The sequence below is a fragment of the Prionailurus viverrinus genome, chromosome D3, assembly GCF_022837055.1.
Source record: "Prionailurus viverrinus isolate Anna chromosome D3, UM_Priviv_1.0, whole genome shotgun sequence".
Lineage (NCBI taxonomy): Eukaryota > Metazoa > Chordata > Mammalia > Carnivora > Felidae > Prionailurus > Prionailurus viverrinus.
The window spans coordinates 3,492,364-3,511,500 of record NC_062572.1 but is presented as its reverse complement, the minus strand read 5'-3'; the positions used below and the strand labels follow the sequence as shown (position 1 = coordinate 3,511,500).

The 19,137-nt window shown below is 53.7% G+C and overlaps 1 protein-coding gene across 1 annotated transcript in view; it reads left to right on the top strand.

The window, feature by feature from the left end:
- TMEM132C (transmembrane protein 132C) overlaps positions 1 to 19,137 on the top strand; it is a 306,611-nt gene that overhangs the window by 181,522 nt on the left and 105,952 nt on the right. The window contains exon 3 of the mRNA XM_047828810.1: positions 12,508 to 12,654. Coding sequence (XP_047684766.1) covers positions 12,508 to 12,654 — 147 coding nt within the window. The remainder of the gene's footprint in view (positions 1 to 12,507; positions 12,655 to 19,137) is intronic.

The following is a 19,137-nucleotide window of genomic DNA, read 5'->3' as shown; positions in this document are numbered from 1 at the left end:
GAATCTGGCTGTTGCAACTCTGGAGCCAGACGGCTCGGATCAAACGCTAACCGTGCCACTTTGATCCCTGTGTGATCCTGAGCGGGTTTCTGTGCTGTTCTCTACCTCTTTTTTGCTCACCTGCTTAAAAAGGAGCTTACGGATGGAAACTGCCCAGTGGAATTGTCGGGAAGTCTTTATTGTTTTTTAAGGCTTTAATTTTTCAGAGCAGTTTTAGGCTTATTAAAAAAAACTGAAAGGAAGGTACATAAATCCCCGTGTACCCCCTGCCCTCACACCTGCTCAGCCCCCTCCCAGCGTTGGCATCCCCAGCAGGTGGTGCACCTGTTACAACTGATGCGCCCTCACTGTCACATCTTGTCGCCCCCGGTCCCTAGATTACCTTAGGGGTCCCTCTTGGCGGGGTGCACGTTCTGTGGGTCTGGACAGACGTGTAATGACACGTATCCACCATCATAGAATCTCACAAACGATTTTCACCGTCCTGAAAATCCTCTGTGCTCTGTGTATTCGTCTCTCCCTCTTCCTAACCCCTGGCAACCACTGGCCTTTCTATTGTCCCCCTGGTTGTGCCTTTTCCAGAATGTCACGTGGTTGGAATCACGCAGTATTTAGCATCTTCAGACTCCCTCCTTTGACTTAGTGATGTGCATTTAACTCTCCTCCGTGTCTTCTCGTGGCTCGACACCTCGTTTATTTTTAGCGCTGAGTAATATTCCGTCGTCTGGATCGACCACAGTTTACCCACCCACCTCCGGAAGGACCTCTTGGTTGCTTCTGAGTTTTTGGCAGTTGTGAATAAAGCTGCTATAAACATCTGTGTGCAGGGTTTTATGTGGACATACGTTTCAACTCCTTTGGGTAAATACCAAGGAGTGTGATTGCTGGATCATATGGCAAGAATATGTTTCGTTTTGCAAGAAACTGCCAAACTGTCTTCCAAAGTGTTTACGCCGTTTTGCATCCCCGCCAGCAATGAATGAGCATTTCCATTACTCCACATCCTCACCAGCATCTGGTGTTGTCAGTGTTTTGGATTTTGGCCATTCTGGTAGGTAGAGGGTGATACCTCATTGTTGTTCCAATTTGCATTTCCCTGGTGACTTACTAAGGGTTTTGTTTGTTTGTTTGTTAAGTAACACATGGAAAACGCTTAGCAGGCAGCCTGGCTGATACAGGAATTTTAGTAGTAAATGTCGGCTGTGTGTTTTTGGACAGTCTCACAAACACAGACACAGCAGAGCACTGTCTAGATGGCTGTTTCCCTGCTCGCACAGGATCTAGTGGGTGAAGGCGGCAGGAAGAGTTTGGTTTTGTCCTCTGTTGGCGGGCACTGAGACATAGCCAGGTGAGGCCCCCTTCCGGGACGCTGGGTCCTCGCTCACCACGGTCCCTGCAGAGCCTCTCGCCTGGCCCACCGCGTGGGCTCTCCTCCTGATGGTTTATTCTCCCATAATTAAATTAGCCCTGTGCCAGCATACTCTTTTAAATTGATAAGATGAGGTCATAAAAACCCTTTACTGTCCGCACACGTGGGGTCACAGTGCAGTAATCTCAGAGCGACAGACGCAGGTAGAGTGTCTTGGGGGAGCACACACAAGACACGAGGTGTTCTGGCCATTGGACCAGGACGCCCGCTGTGTGCCAAGCCCACTCCGCTGGCCGGGTGCTTTGCCATGGGGCGGACTTTCTCGGTCCGTCGCTATGGAGGGCTGGGGCCAGGCAATCCTCTGTCGCGGGGGCTGTCCTGTGCACAGGGCAGCAGTCAGCCCCTCCTTGGCCTCTGTCCACTAGACGCCGGGTGTATCCTCTCCCGGCGTGACTCCCACACACGTCTCCAGACGTCACCACCTCTCCCCTGGCTGAGACCCTCTGCCTGGGAGCCTCACTCAGAGTGACACGTGGGGCACAGAGTTCACAGCGGGTGGTGCCAGGGACCCCCCCCCCCCACCATACACATCGCGACAGCCCTGTGCCTGGGTCAGGAAAACTTGCTCCATCCTGTTGGGACTCTGCAAGGTTTCTCATTCCAAAGCTCGAGGTTCACTTGACGTGTTGGCCCTTTCCCGAAGTATACCTCTTCTCAGAGCCATGGCAAACGGGTGGCCAGCCGGCATGGCTGACGCACCCTGCGTGGCACTGATTTACAACAGCTCTACTCATCCCAGAAATACTTACGTGAGACACTTTAGCGGATGCTGGCCTCCCCACCCCCCGGGCTCGGTACATGATAACAATAAACACAGAGCGCAGCTCAGAAAGTATTTGTGCCGACACCACTTGATGTGTGTAACGACTTGATATCCAACAACCAAAGTAAAGGAAAGACGGGGGTAGAACCAGTCGAATGGCAAAGACACAGCCACATAAACCAGCGCCTGGACATCACAGGACAAATGACTTAGTATTTCAAAAAGTATCAACTGCACGAATGAACAGGGGAAGTGACACTATTCACAGAACACAAAAGACTTGAGAACATAACAACCAAATGCTCTGTGTTGGCCTTGTTTGGATTCTGATGGGAGTCATCCAATTATATCAAGTAATATCCTTGAGATAATTAGGCAAACTTTTACATTAGGAACTTATTAATTTTGTTAGATATGATAATGGAAATGTGATTGTGTTAAAAAAAAAAAAAACTTGAGGTATTTGAGAGTAAAGCAGCATGATACCTGAGTTTTGGGTTGAAGTTCTTCAGCATAAAATCGTTGAGGTGCACAGTCGAAACAAGGTCACCTCAATGTAGACAGTCATTGAAAGTGACTGATGGCTACATATTAGATTGTCTGTATTTGCTTGAAATTTTCGCTACTGAACAGTTGAGTTAATGCCACTTTTCATCATGGTAGACTGAGTGCCACATGCCCACCTACCAAAGAAAGTTCATGGGCCAAACTCTACTTTCTTTAGGCAGAGAGGCATTTGTCATGATATTTCCTTCTGTTTGGGCTCTGATGAATTATTTTAACCATAATAGTTCACTAAACTTAGTCAAGACACAGCCCCAAGCGTATAACCAAAATGCCAAGAAAGAGTGTATGATCTGTTATGATATAGAGTCTATGGTGACTCAAAGCAAGGCCAACTCCAAGAAACTGGAGAAACATGAAGACATCGGCCATCATTGAGGGATGGGTGAAGTTCTTTGTTGTCGTGACCAAGGGAGTAACGTCACCACCAAGGAGGAGGAAGTAAGCCAGGACTGACTGAGGACAGATGGAACACATATGGAAGACATCCCAGCACACCCACTGGGGTACCAGCGGCAGACAAAAGGCACACTCCAAGTTTAAATATTTTTAAATTTATTTATTTTTGAGACAGAGAGAGCACAAGCGAGGGAGGGGCAGAGAGAGAGAGGGAGACACAGAGAGAGAGGGAGACACAGGCTCCAGGCTCTGAGCTGTCAGCACAGAGCCTGATGCAGGGCTCAAACCCACAGACCGTGAGATCATGCCTTGATCCTAAGTCGGACGCCTAACTGACTGAGCCACCCAGGCACCCCGAAGGCACACTTTAAGTTTAATGGAAAATTGTTTGTAATTGAAAGAACTGTTTAGAGAGGTGCTGGCAGGTTGAGGCACCACTGGGCCTGAAGGGCTGGGAAGGCACCTCCTTTGCTGGAGCCTCATGAGAGCTGGGGCCTTGGAGGTGGGGCCGCCCCAATGCAGGAATACAGCTGCTAACTACATCGTGCTGCTGAGCGGAGACCGGCAGGCGCCCAACCTCCCTCTCCCCTGCCCTCCAATCTGGTATTGTGTCCCCATTAGCCAGACTTCCCTGGAGCGAGGGTGAACGGCCCCCCGAGTCAGCCACCTGGGGCACAGAGTAGAACAAAGGGCAGGAATAGACCAGCAGCTGTACAAGTGGAGAATCCTCAGCAGGCATATTGGAGGCTTGCCCAGCCCAGGGTGGTTGGATGAGAATAAGGCAGTCGTTGGCGTGCATTTGCCCTATTTGGGAACATTTGCCCTATAAGTCATCCATGTAGTGCTGGCCCATCAGACACCACCAGGGGTGTGCGGGTCAGTGTCTCACAGCTGGCACTCTGAGGGGAAGGGTCCTGAGGTGCAGTGTTCCCCGATTTCTCTGGTGTAGATACTCCCACCGCCTCCAGTTTCAAGCTGGAGGTGAGATAGAAGTGAACGCACAGTTGGGTAGAGGTGGGCAGTGGCCCTGCATGGTACAGGACGTCCCCCTCAGAGACACACAAGGACAACCTCACGAGAACTGGATTTTGTAAACTGGTAGAATAATTAGGGAAGAACAGGCTTTGAGTATTTATTGGTTGTCTTTGTTTTCTTATATAGGTTACTCCCTTGTAAGTTTCTACAATGTATATTTCAACAACCGCTGTCTTTTAACAACCGGCTTGCAAAATCCCCCCCACCCCCAAATGTAAGAGCTGGCACACCACTGGCTCATGATGACCAGCCTGAAGTTTCAAAGACCAGAACAGTAGGCATGAGGAGGCGGACTTGGGCGTTTGTAGGAGCAAAGCTGTGAAAGCAGAACATGGGTATTTATTTTACGAACAGACGTCCCATGTGCCTAGTTTGCAAAACTAGAGAGATTAGCTCATTGCCCGGGACCAGAGGAGCAGGGTTGGGGAAGACGTAATGGAGCTTGAAGTAGCAACGTGCCCAAGAAACCCCCGTGTTCTTCGAGCCCTGGACTGGACCTCAAACATTCGTGGAGTTGCCGATGCATTTTATTTTCTGCACCCGATATCGAAGGCAGATGTGAGGCAGCAGAAGGTAATGGCCAAAAGGGTCAGTGTTTGAGAAGCTGAACAGAAGACAAACCCAAGCCACTCGACGGGGGGAGAACATTCGACAGCCCGCGGTTTTCACAGCGGACCTGAGAGGTGAGGGGTGCTTGTTCAGATGCCCTGGCGGTGACTGTGGTCTCCATCAGTGACAGGCAAGGAATCCTACACGCAGGAGAAGGAGCCGGCTTTCAGCGTATACACACACATGCGTGCCCACACGTATAGGCACACGCAAATTCACACAGGTGCACACATGCACACGTGCATCACACACATAAACACACATGCACACGTGCACAGGCACACGTGTGTGTGCACACATCCATGCACATGCACACTGGCACATGCCTACATATATGCACACACAAATTCACACAGATGCATGCACGTGTACAAACACACGCACACACACACATGCACACACACACAACTTCCTTTCGGAAGCTGCAGCAATGACCCCTGGAACACTGTCCACCTCTTGGAACCAGTCTGTTCCTCGTTTCCTGGGGTCACCCCTCCCGTCGGTGGGCAGAGGGCTGCCCCCACAGGAAATCTAGGAATGATTCAAGAGGACGCCACCAGCAGGCAGGAAGCTGGGCCCCATCTCGGAAAGGCTGCTGCCCCCAGTCAGGGAGTCCCTGGCTCCCGCTGGAATGGGATGATGGTGGGAGGCGGGCAGACGGGAGCCAGCTCACGCTGTTACCGACAGAGTGCAGAAGAAGCGTTCGCGACACTCTCATGACACGGGATCCTTTGGCTTTCCCCTTCCTCCGTGTTCTGAAAGACCCTGTATTAAAGCTCCACGCGTGAAGGAGAACCCTGCAGTCTTAAACTGTATGTATGTCAACGCTTCCTGAGTGTGACAGGCACAGCGGTAGCAAGATAGGTTGTTTTATGAGATTCACGTACAGGCTCTTTAAAATTTTACCGTCGTGTGTTTAGTCTAATGCGCATTTTGGAAGTTGTTTTTTGTTTTCGTTTTTTCCATTTGTGCTTGCTACAGAGTTCCTTTTCTTTTTTTTTTTTTTTTAAATTTCTTTTTCAACGTTTTTTATTTATTTTGGGACAGAGAGAGACAGAGCATGAACAGGGGAGGGGCAGAGAGAGGGAGACACAGAATCAGAAACAGGCTCCAGGCTCCAAGCCATCAGCCCAGAGCCTGACGCGGGGCTCGAACTCACGGACCGCGAGATCGTGACCTGGCTGAAGTCGGACGCTTAACCGACTGCGCCACCCAGGCGCCCCTACAGAGTTCCTTTTCTGAAAGAACTTTGCTAAAGCAAAAAAGAAAGGGGGGGTAGTGTGTTTCTAGAACAATATTAAATAGATGATAGCACAGCGAGTGTATGACTATGTCCAGTATTTGAGGGTAGGATTTGGGGAAACCCCGGTAGATATTTCACATACACCCAGCCTGCACTCGGCACCAGCCCACGATACCAGGGTAGCCACGCGGACCCGGTGACATTATGAGGACAGCAGGGACAGCACCGATATCCGTTAGATAGCTATTCAGAGACCCGGATCTCAGACAAATGTCTCTTTTCCCTTAAGTGCTTTGAAAGAACCAACAAAACCCCTCAAGCCCCTTTTGTCTGCCACGTCAGCTTTATGGGACTTGTCAGGTTCCCGGGTGGAATGGTTGTGGACGTGGATTTATGAGACTTATTCACGTGGCGGGGTGACCGATCGGGGCGTCACGTCCTCGTACACAGCACACGGCCCGTGCAAAGCGCGGCCCCTCGTGCAGGAGCCGCCACGAGCACACAACAGGAGGCTACTCCCCCGTGGGGCGGGTGGGGGGCACTGAAGCCACGGCCACTGGGACGTCGCTCCCCTGCTCGTTCGCGGACGTCATCATTTTTTGCATCGCGCCTCTCCTCGCAGGGGCCAGGCCACGTGGGCTGTTTCAGAGGCTGCTCGCTCCGTAGCTCCGTCCTGGCCAGCTCCCTCCGAAAGAGACCCTGGGGTCAGGTAGGACATTCTGGTTTATCGTCTGTCTCTCCCAACCGGACGTGAGTTCTCCAAGGGAAGACATGTGGGCTCGTGGGATTCTTGTCCCCGAGAGCAGCGCTGGGCACGTGGGGCCATGTGGCACAGTTGCTAACTGCTTGCTGAATGACCGAACATCACAGTGGCTTAAAAGCACAAATCCAGAATTTTGTGTGGAAGCTTTTTATTGTAGTTTTGAGTGAGCTCTGCACCCAACGTGGGGCTGGAACCCACAACCCTGAGATGAAGAGTCCCACGCTCCACCAGCGCCCCCCTCCTGGTTTTATTTTAATGTCGGCAGCTGTGTTGGTTTGCTGGGGCAAACCCCTATGAAGTGGAAAGAACAATTTGTAGCTTCAATGAAACCTGGAGTACTGTGGGTGGTGGCTCAGAGGACAGATGTGTTGTGTCTCGCTCTTGAAGGCCAGGAGTCCAACGTCCCTCCTGAGGGCTCTGAGGGAGAGCCTTCCCAGGCCCCTCTCCTCGGTGTGCGGACGGCTGGCTTCACCTTGACATGGCGTTGTCCCCGTAGGGTGTCTGTCTACAAGCTGCCCTTTCTTCGGGGGACGTGCGGTCACCGTCCCGCTGCTTTGGGGCCCACCCTGGAGCCACCCTTGAACGGGGTTGCCTCTGTGCCCGTGAGGTCCCGTTCCAAAGCGCTGGGGTTGAGAGTTCAGCATATGGATTTAGACGGAAGTACAGGGCCACCCATAATAGCAGCTAATTATATTCTTTCCTCTTTTACTTACTCTGTGGGTCAGATTCAGCCGACTCAGCCTTGCAGGGCCAGAGACCAGGTGGTACCCAGCCCCCCGTCCCCCGACCCCCCTCCTGAAGCCACGCAGATGCTCATTCTGGCAGCAACCATACCAGTGGCTTCTGGAAGCTCAGTGGCTTGGGGATCTTCTAGACAGAGAGCATCTCGCGTGGGGATTCTGGCTCACCCCGAGTTCGACGCATCGGAGGACAGAGATCAGGCTTCCTGTGTCCGGAATTTGTACTGAACGTCGATTTTCTTTACGGAACGCTTAATCATCCCTGTGTTACGACAGAGCCAAGGACATTTTGAAAAGATGGGGGGACACATTTGGGTTTTAAGCACCCAAGGACTGAGTGGACTGAACGGAGCGTCAAGCACAAACGTGTGTGCGGACGAGGGGCCGCCCAGGCGGCTCCGTCGGTGAAGCGTCCGACCCTGGGTTTCAGCTCAGGTCAGGATCTTGCGGATCGTGAGTTCGAGTCCTGCGTCGGGCTCTGCGCTGACATCACAGCTTGGGATTCTCTCTCTCTCTCCCTCTCTCTGCCCCCCACCCCCCTCCCCAGCTCATGCTCTTTCTGTCTCTCAAAATAAATAAACTTAAAAAACAACAGCCATGTGGGGGTGGCACGAGCCGGCTCAGGGGCGCCCAGACCGCACAGGAAGCATCCCCCGGGCGGGTGGGTGCCCGGGGCCTGTGATGACGCGCTCAGCGCCCTGCACGCCGCCTGCGGGGGCGCCCGTGCCGACGTTAGGCAGGCGCCGCGGCGCTGCCTCCCAGCCTCCAGAGTCACCTCCTGACCCTGGCAACAGCAGAGCCACACGTAGGGGACCCCACCCCCTAGGCAGAGCATGAAAAGGAGGAGAGGGCAGGGAGTGACGTGCCCAAGGTCGCCAGCAGAGGCCGCCCCGCAGCCCAGCCCGTTTCCCCGCATCCACTCCAGCGACTCCCCTCCCTCACCACGGGGATGCTGAGTGGGCGTGGCCTCTCCGGGGCCAGGCTCCTCCCCGAGAAGCCAGGCGTCCTCACGTGCCCATCGCGTGTTCCCACAGGCCCTCCCTCCTCGCAAATTCCACTCCTGCTCCTTGGGGGAGAGGGCCGCACCCGCTGGTCTCACGCAGAAAACGCCCAATTAGCAAAACGACCTCTGAAAGCCCGTGCCTTCGTCCCAGCTCAGGCTCATGGCCCACCTCGTGCACAGATGAAACCAGCCTCCACGCCCATCAGCAAGAATCCTTCTGTTTGTGAGAACTATTACGTGGAAAGAACAATTTGTAGCTTCAGTGAAACCTGGAGTCTTGAGCAAAATCCAAATGCAGCAAAACCCGATTTCAAGCAAAGTCACATTTCATGAGGCATTTCTTATGGGCAGTAAAGGTAGAGGGTGTCGGTGCTAAGAGACCATTGGGGCGTTGATTTTCCCCGTCTTAGGACAAATGGGGGGCTTTTGCATGCTAATGTGTCCTAATGCCCGTCCTTTAGGTGCGCCCCAGTCTCCTTGTGGCCAAGGTGACCAGTTGCGTTCAACACATCATTTAAAAGACTTTTTTTAATGTTTATTCATTTTTGAGAGAGAGAGAGACAGATTGCAAGCTGGGGAGGGGCAGAGAGGGAGGGAGACACAGAATCCAAAGCGGGCTCCAGGCTCCGAGCCGTCAGCCCAGAGCCCGACGCGGGGCTCGAACCCACGAACCGTGAGATCATGACCTGAGCCAAGGTTGGAGGCTTCACCGACTGAGCCACCGGGGTGCCCCTCAGCACATCATTTTAATGCAAGACCTGGGAGAAGTTTCTAAACAGCAGGTGCCTGTTGCTGCTGATCTGCTCTTGCCGCTCTGGGGGCTGATGCTGACCTGGACGCCCGAACTTTGACAGTGGAGATGTGGCTTACTGAGTGCTGGCAATCAGGTTTGCTCAGCTATGTTGATGTAGCTTCCCAACTATTCACGAGGATTTACGTCCTCCACTCCTGGAGGGGGGCGGTGAGCAGGGCAGAGGTGTGCATGCACCTGTGTGTGTGTGTGTGTGTGTGTGTGTGTGTGTGCGCGCGCCTTGCTGATACTTTCAGAAGCTGTAACCCTGCATATACCCTGAGGAGTCCAATCTTTCTGCAGACTTTGTCGGTCAAAACCGTATGTAACACGCTCCCAGTGACAAGCTGGTGGTGACAGAACAGATGGGTGTTTGCCAGGCGTGAGTGTTCCGGGCTTTTCTGTGTTGTTCTCTATTCTGTCTGGCTGGCAAGTACACGCGAGATACCGTTTCTAGCACCCCGAGAGACCAGCACACCTGAGAGCAGGTGGGATCCAAGGAAGGTGTGTGCCTGCATTCGGTAAGACGTGATCACCGGGGGAGCGGGGCGAAGGGCTCACGAGAAATCTAGGATTGCCCGGTTGGTTTTGCAACTTCCTCGTAACCTCAAAGCATCAAACTATTTTAAAATGAAAACTTATTTTTAAAAAATACTGCAGTGTTCTGTTTCCTTCCAGAGGCAAAATTCTTACTTTGTCTGGTATTTGCATCCATATCGCTGACGGGGATAGTGACGTTGATGCATCTTGCTTTGGTGTGTGTGTGTGTGTGTGTGTGTGTGTGTGTGTGTGTGTGTTTAGGCAATATCTATAAATTTCCCACAACAAAGGACAAAATATACCTCTTCCCCCCCCCCCATAAGGGGACTCCTTTCTACACCTCCATCCTTCCAATAAAATAATCATATTTTGTCTGGGTCCATATTCGGTGTTTAAGATATTATAAGCATGTGTGCTAATCACAGTAAAGCCAAGTATGAAATTCTGATCACGTGGCATCTTCTGAGTGATGATTTCTTATCTTCAGATTTAAAAACGGGTCCGGTTTTATTCCTTCCCTTCATTTTCTGTATATTGAGCTCTCGTTCATTCCCAAACGCTTCGCTGACTGTCTGGATCTCCTCCCGGAGCGTTTATCCCCACCAGATTCCTTAGGAAAATGTCCATTTCCGGATGGCCAGGCCGCCAGATTCTCCTCCTTGCTGGGGCCCCCTGTCCTCTGCGGCCGCCTTCCCTCTGTGCACCTGTCGTGCATGGGATCACGTGTTTCCTGCGCCTCTGACGTCTGACATCCTTCTGGGTTTCTCCCTCGCTTGATGGAGCACATCTCCAGGTAGCTTTCTGAGCAAGGATGTAGGAAGTAAGTTGTCAGAGAGCTTGCATATCTGGAAAGATGGTCTTCGGAATCAGGCTGGGTATAGAATTCGAGGTTGGGAATCACTCCCCCTTTGAGTTTTGGGCTATTTTCCATTGTCTCTTGGTTTCCAGAGCGGCTGTCGTGAGTTCTGAATCCGTGCTTGTCTCTGACGCTTCTGTCTCTCTGGAGGAGTGCGGAACTCACTCTCCCGTACCGTCGACATGTGCCGCTGCTGTGCCTGGGTGTGGGTTTGCTCTTTCTGCCTCTAAGGACAAATCTCCTCTATCCACCAGCCAGCCAGTCTATGCCTTTATATTTCTGCTATGATAATTTTAATTTCCAAGTGCTCTTTTTTTTTTCTGGACATTTTTAAATAGCATTGTGTTTTTGTTTCATGATTGTGGAGTATTGTCTGATTTCCCTGTGAATATGAATGATTGTTTTTTTTTTTTTTAAATTATGGTCTTTCCCATATTGGCTCTATTTTGTACAGATTGCTTTTTTTTTTTTCTGTTTGTCTGTTTGGGTGTCTGTAATCACGTAGAGACTTCTCTCAGTGCCCAGCAGCTCCCGTTTGCTCCTATAAGTGATTGGGGGCACACGGCCGTGGGGAGCTCTGAGCCCAGGCACCCTGGCTTGCTGTTTGGAGGAACCCCAGTGTGAGCACTCACTCCCGCTTTGGGGCTGGGCCTCCGAGTCCTCAGGCCGCTTCCCCGGTGTGATCCCCGCTGACTCTTACTTTTCCCACCGACCGCTGGTGCCGTGAGTGGAAATCCTGCTCCCGAATTTGCTCGCGTCAGACCTCTTTCCCGTTCCAGAATCCGTGGCGGCTGGGCGTGTCCCCTCCCCACCTCGTGGGCCTCCGTTCTCCCGTGAGCCGGATTTGGGGGAGAGGACAGGCAGGCGGTCGCGTTCCATCTGCTTTTCTCCTCGGTATGTCGACGAGAGCACTGAGGTTCAGAGGGGCCGAGTCGGCCCGGGGAGGAAGGCTTCCTTTGTTTCAAGCTCTAACTTAGTGCGCTTGGGTTGGCAGCCTGCCTGGAGGAGGCAGCTACATGGGAGCAAGTGTAGCAATAATGGACACTTATTAAGTGCTTGCTGTATGCTTCACCCTATTCTAATCTCTTTATAGGCATTAAGACATTTCATCGTTCAGCTTTATTAGCAGATCCATTTTGGGGGTAGGGGGTGAACTGAGGCACAGAGAGGGTGTGGTTGGGCCCAGACCACACAGCTACAAAGTGGTGAACCCAGGGTGTGAGCTGGGAAACCCCAGCACTATGGACCCTCCGGACTGATGAGTCTGTGTTGTGGGGATCGTGCCGGGCATTGTAGGATGTTAAACTGCATCCTTGGCCTCTCCCCCCCCCCCCCCACTCCCCGGGCAGCACACCCCCAGCCAGTGGCAACAACCGGAAATGCCTCCTGACCTTGCCACCTGCCTCTGGCGGGACACCAGCCTCCCCAACAACCACCAAATGAGAACAACTGGCCGAGGCAGACTGACGGTCCCCCCGAACGCTTTATGGGGCTACGTCTCTGTGTCCGGGGGGACAACCAGGGCCCCCCTACCCTCACCACGGACCCGGGCCGCCGGATCCGCCGTTCTGGAGTCCGTGGCCCCACCCCTTGCACTGTCTCCGCCCACCCCGGCGTTACCCCTCTGGAGCCCTCGGTCCGTCTCTGCACCTGCCGCGGGAACGTGCGCGTGAACGCGGAGCGGGCGATCGCAGCGCAGTGGGGCTCGGGCACGTTTGCAAAGGCCGGGTCACTAATGCCCTGGGTCTCTCTCGCCTGTCTTCCTGCCCGCAGAGCCAAGGTGAAGAAGGGGGTGAACATCTTGGGCGCTCAGACCAGCGAGCCCCGGCAGTGGGACGTCAAGCAGGAGACGGGCAGCGGCGGGAAGCACACCACCGCCACCCTGCTGTGCCAGCGCCGGGCGCCCAGTGCGCGCAACAGGTAAGCGCGCACCGCGCGGGCCCGCACTGACCCCGGCTCGGCGGAGCTCTTACACCCTCGGCCCGGAAAGCTGGAGGCACCCGCCTCGACTGGCAGGACCGTCTGGCAGCTCCGGGGGGGGGGGGGGGGGGGGGAGCTGCGGCTCTGGTCCTGAGCCTGCGGTTCCGGCTTGGGCGCAGAGACCTGTCGCCAAGGTTCGCCCGGCCTCCCGGCCCCCGGGCATTCCATCCACCTAGGCTCAGGTCCCGCGCGGCGTCACCTCCCCTTGTCCTCCCTACGTGATCAGAGGCTGCCTCCTAAGTGCGCATCCTCTACACGGAGGGTGTGATGTTTTGCCCCTTGGTAAGAAACGTGGATCCGGTCTTCATCGCTGTTCCCGGCACAGAGCTCCTAAGAGCCTTAGAATTTCCCGAGTGACGAGAGGAACAAAGGTGGCCTTTCCTGGGTTAATGAAGTGACTTTTGGAAAGCACCGAGGTCACCCCCCAAATCACCCCAACATCTCCCGGGAGGGCAGACGGGCTGGAGGTTGCATTACCAGCGGCCAATGACTTAATCAACCTTACCTCTGTAGTGAGGCCTCTAGAAAAATCCTAAAGAAACGGTGTCAGAGAGGGTGCAGGTGGGTGAGCCCCTGGCGCTCGGGGCGAGTGGTGCCCAGAGAGAGCATGAAGGTCTGTGCCCCCTTCCCGACACCCATGTGTCTCCTCAGTGTGGTTGCCCCTGAGTTATTAACATCCTTTAACCCGGTCAGTAAGGGTTTCTCTGCATTCTGTGAGCTGCTCGAGCAAATCAGTCGAGCCCAAGGAGGGGGTCACGGGAACCTCGGGCTTATAGCCTGGACCGGTGACCGGCACCTGCAATGGGGAGGGACAGTCCTATGGGATGGAGCCCCTCACACCGGGGGGGGGGGGGGGATCTGACGCCACCTCTGGGTGGATGGGGTGAGGATCACATGGCACCCGAGGATCCCAGCTGGTGTCGGCGAGCTGCTCGGGGGGGGGGGGGGGAGGAAACACACGCGTCGGAATTGATGTCTGAATCGTAAAGGATTAGGCCCAGTCTTCAATGAGGAAGGGACTGAAGACGGGGTGACAGTTGGTGGCGATCGTGTGTAAGGACGTGATGCTGTGTGACATTCTCCACGGACATCTGGATTACCCTTTAAAGTAATTGTTTTCTGCATATAAAAACAATACATACTCCTTTTAGAGTATTTTTTAAGTTTATTTATTTTGAGAGCAGGGAAGGGGCAGAGAGGGAGGGAGGGAGAGAATTCCAAGCAGTCTCTGCACCATCAGCACAGAGAGAGACCGATGTGGGGCTCGAGCTCAGGACCCTAGGATCACGACCTGAGCCGAAACCAGGAGTCGGACGCTGGACTGACTGAGCCTCTCAGGCGCCTCATAGAGTATTTGTAAAGCACAGTTATGCAAGGAAAAAACGTTAAATAATATATCAGTACCCTGCCACCCAAGGATAACCCAGTGCTAATAAGTCGGTTCATTTCCTCCCAGCATTTTATACGTACAATAAATGTGCAATCTGTTTATTTATCTTACAAATCTGGTATCATAATCTCTACAGGTTTTAGGATACTTTCATTTCTATTGTAAACATTTTCTCTTGACATTAAATTGTCCTCAGCAACGTTTTAACGGCCTCACAGTATTCTGTCGTATAGATTTAACATTCCGTCAATAGCCATACCCATGTCTCTGGACATTTCCACTGTTCTTTTTATAAACAATGCAGCAATAAACTACCGTCCACATAAAGCTTTATCTCTTTCTCTTTTCACTTAAGGTGGCTTCTTAGAACCAAAAAGTTTGAATCATTTTTAGGGCTCCTGATACCTTCTCTTTGTGTATTTTCTTGAAGAGAGCAGCACTAAAGGAAAAGAATAGCCCCGCACCAGGCACGTTTTCTTAAGTGAACGCTACGAGACTGCCAAGAAAAATAACGCAAATTCTCTACTTTGTGTGGAAACGCCCAGTTCTGTGATCGCAGACCCTGTGCTCGGTCCTCCCTTTCACGGGTAGCCAGCGAAAACATCTGGTGCCCCGAGCGGCTTCCAAACAGCAGCCTCTTCCACAATTGCCCCCAAGAAGGACCGTTAGTACATCCTGCGGTTGATTAGGCAAGTTAAGAGCGGAAGTGTTCATTAGCAGTGAAGTCAGGCGTGGAAATCGTCCTTCGTGACACCATCAGGAGCCTCAAAGTGAGGGAGGTGCGCGCTGTGCTGGCACGTCCTCACGGGTCCCGGAGGCCACGCTGTTTGTTCTGCATCTTCTAGAAAGCGCGCTCTGGGCTCAGGTGTGTTTGCCGAGAGGGTGAGCCTTTATTCGCGGTGGTTGTTGCAAAGCCTGTTTCCCAGCACACCGCCGATGGGCGTCCCGTGCTCACTGCCTCCCTCGAGGAGAGACAACTTTCTGCAGAAATCCTTGGTTGGTTCACCTGTGCTCCGTGCCAGGCTGATGTCCGCTGAACACACTAACTGTGGTCCAGACGACCCCCATCAGCGACCTAAATGCTGCGGACCTGGCCCAGAAAGACCACACTTCAAATAAGGGTGTTCATTGACGGGGAAGGTCCAAGGGCTCGCTTCCTCTGCCCGTGGAGCAAAGGCCAAGCGTACGAGTCGTCTACTGCTGTGTCACAAACTACCCCCGAGTTTCAGGCACCACATGCTCATTATCTCATGGCCTCCGTGGACCAGGATTCAGGCACCTCTGAATCGGGGTCTCTACCCCAGGGTCTCTCACCGAGCCGCTGTCTACGTCTCCATCGGGAACCGGGGTCTCATCTGAAGGCTCAGCAGAGACAGTATACTTCCAGGATCAGGTGGCCGTTGGCAGGACTCCTGCCTCAGTTCCTCGAGGCTGGCAGGACTGGGGGTCTCAGTTTCTTGTTCCTTCCCGGGCGTCCTTCTCCGTCAGGTCAAGCGTGTGTGAGAAGGTCCAGGGAGGAAAGAAGTGACAGCAAACGGGGGCAGAGTATTTACAATCTAATCTCACAAGGGACATCCAAACACTCTTGCTGTATTCTGTTCATGAGAAGCAAGTCTGGGCCACACTCCAGGGCAGGGGAGGACGCAGAGGGGAGGGTGCCGGGAGGTGGGGTCACTGGGAACTGTCTTTAGCCATCAGCCTGAAGGTTCTTCTGGGCTTTGGAGGGTGCCTGTGAGGTGTCCTGGGGGGGCAGGAGGAAGGAATATGCAGGCACAGAGGCCCCGCCCTCTCTGAAATCACCTGAAATCAGGAGACCTCAGGTGGTGGGGGGTGGGGGGGGGGCGGGACCTTACTCCAGGTGACCTAGAAACGACTTGCAGAGATTAATCCAGAAAGGTAGGAAGGCCGTGAGACGGAGGGACGGGGCTCCCAGACCAGTGGCTTCAACTGGCCTTGCCTTAGCTGTGTGTCCCCTGTCCTCCCCGTCACATGGACTGGTGTGCCTCATTTCACTTAAGCCAGGTGATGAAGGGGCAAGGTTTATGTTACCGTCTGTATGCGGGAGTGTGCTTAGCTGCACTAAAAGGGGATGATCCCGGCTCATTCAATCAGAAGAGCAACTTATCCCGAGGACGTTTTAGGGAATGGTGTGGAATCAGCTTGGAAAGTGGAAACTGCAGGCAAATCTCAGCACCCACCGGCACCCGCCCAAAGTCACGCCGTGTCATGGACCGCTTGGACCGCTGCTCGCTTAAGAGTTTTCTCTGAAGCGTCTTTAAATTGCTCTGCGTTTTTAAAATCACCTTCGTTTTTAGTCATACTGTCCTTGAAGATACACATTTAAGGTACTTCCGTTAGCTTCTAATGTGCATTACGCTATGAGATACAAGAATTCAGTATTTTATTTTATTCTAGTTTTTAATGTTTATTTTTGAGAGAGAGAGAGCGCAAAGTGGGGGAGGGTCAGAGAGAGAGAGGGAGACACAGAATCTGAAGCAGGCTCCAGGCTCCGAGCTGTCAGCACAGAGCCCAACACGGGGCTCGAACTCACAGACTGTGAGATCATGACCTGAGCCGAAGTCAGATGCTTAACCAAGTGAGCCACCCAGACACCCCATTTGCTCAGATTTTTAAAAATCACTGCGCAGATACAAGAAAAGGAATGTCGCTCAGGAACATTGTCCACCAGCAGGTGAATTGCGTGGGAGTAGTGGCCAGTCTGAGCACATCACGTGCTCTGCTGTGGACGAAATCATACTTGCCTTCTTTAGGGCAAAACAGCAACACAGCAGCAAAACAGCCGTCCCGGCCTGGACGGTGCCCTCTTTTAAAGGGACTGCGGAGTGAGGCCAGCCCATTCAGAGACTCCGCTCCCCGCATTCTCCCCCACACGGCCCCTCCTGAACAGATACAGCCCAGGGTCCCCGGTGTTTCCAGCAGATGCTGTAGGCACATGTCTGTCGTCTGCTTCCTTATTCGTGTTTGCCCTCAGCTCTCTTGAGGGGCAGCCCTTCCAGGGAACCCGCCTGTGGCCTGCGGTCCCTCATTCCCTCCCCACTTGACACCTAGCTTCTGTTCTGCCAGGCGGTCTAGACCAGAGACGTGCTCTGGGTCCCCGCCCTTCCTTGGACCCCAGCTGACACCACCTCGTTGTCCCCTCTCCCTGGAACAGCAGCGCCCGCGCGGCATCCCCCGCCCGCGTGGCTTCAGCTCGGCTGCAGGAGAGACAAGGAAGTCAGGCAGGTAATAAAAGGAGAGTCTTTTCCCAAAGCAAAAATGACGGAAAACGGGGAATAAAGTGCCCGTTAGTATTCGTTCACGCGGTCTCGATCACAGACCTTCTGTGTGTGACGATGCTCGGCTATTTGTTTCCGGAGAATTCTGGAAAATGAACGTTCTCGTAGCTGCTTCGTATGAACAGCTTGAGCGAAGCTTCGGGGAGTGGTCCACAGAGATAACCTGCCTTTCCCTAAAGGAAATTGCCCAGACCGCGTCTTCTTCTTAAGAAGATTTGGAAGATACCGCAGGAAACATGCTGTGCCGGTGTCCCAAGTGAAAACTCTCCCGGTCGATGGTGTAGGTGTGCATGGCAGGTCCCCAGAGGAAGAAGCCAACAGTGTCCCCACGCAGCCCGCTCTCAACGCACGACGGGCGCACGTCAGCACCTGCGGCAGGAGAGTTCCTTGATGGGCACCTTTTGTGGGTCCTCCCACTGCCAGTTTGTGCCAGAGGCGAAAGCCCAAGATGGTGGAGATTCCTGGTGTTTTCTGGCACGTATACAAACTAGCCCCCCACCCACGAGAATTTCCCAGAAGAGCCTGGGGGTGGAGAACAGCTCGAGAGGAAGCTTTGAGAAGGCTGGGAGAAGAGATGTTCCCGGAGACCAAAGCGCTGGCTCTGGCATCCGACGTTGATCCGTTGTCCGAAATAAACAGCCGTGGGGTTCCTTCCATCAAGTGGTGTCGTGGGCGCGTCCAGCATCCATGGACCCTCATCCCATCGAGCCTGCCTGCAGTGGAGGCACCCGGCTTCCCCAGAGGGATCAGCTTCTACAGAGAAGGACTAGACCCTGAGCGTTAGAACCATGGCGCCTAGGAGAGCCTTCACAACGCGGGACGCGCGGTGCGCCTCCCTGCCCACTTCCCCGGAGCCCCCGCGGTGAGTGTGGGCTCACTCAGTTTCCCTGCGAATGACCGGTGGCCCTGTGTACGAGAGGGTGCGTTTTCCAACCACGTTTGCAACGGTCAAGTTCTCAACGCCCCCAGCTGTGTGCTCTCCTGGAGGTCGCTACTCGGCATTACAAGGTAGAGCCTTCATCCTTCCCCTCGAACACGGGTGACATTTGTGACCAGCTTGCTGTGAGCACAAGGGTCGCCCTGTGGCTTGGAGAGAGCTGGGTCACAAAAGAGCCAACAGGCAGGCAGCCCCATTGCCCCGAGGCCTCCAGTTATCCCGCGTGGAGAGACCCCAGGGAGGACCCCGGACCAAGGGAGAGGATGCATCCAGCCAGCTCCACCCAGCCCAGCCCTTCTGGAATTCTTGAATCACAGACACAGTGATCGTTTCATGCCGCTAGGTTTGCAGGGCGGTTTGTGGCAGAGCAACATGTAACCAGAAGACGGGGGGCTCCCGGGAAGGTTGAGGTGTTCCCACCCCCTACAGGTCCTCAGGGCCAGGCGAGCGTTTTAACCCCGTTCTCTGGGGTCGCCTCCCAGTGCAAGGAACAGTTGCCCGAGTGAGGAGACGTGGACACGGCTTGTCTTCTTACCCCAAAGAGCCCTGTCCGGTTCCCAGCCCCTCCCCGCCTCTAGAGGCCTGCTTCTCGGCTTTATGCACCCGAGCCTCATGGAAGGCTTTTTCTGGCCAGAATGAAGGGTTTCTATTTTCTTCCTTCCATTACGGGCTGACATGTGGTCCCCGGTCCAAACCGAAAACGTGGAAAGTAAATATATCTCTCAGCATCTGCCCTGAGATGACTTATTAGAGCACATTAAGAAATCTCTGGAGCTCTTGCCAGACCAGTAATGGACTTT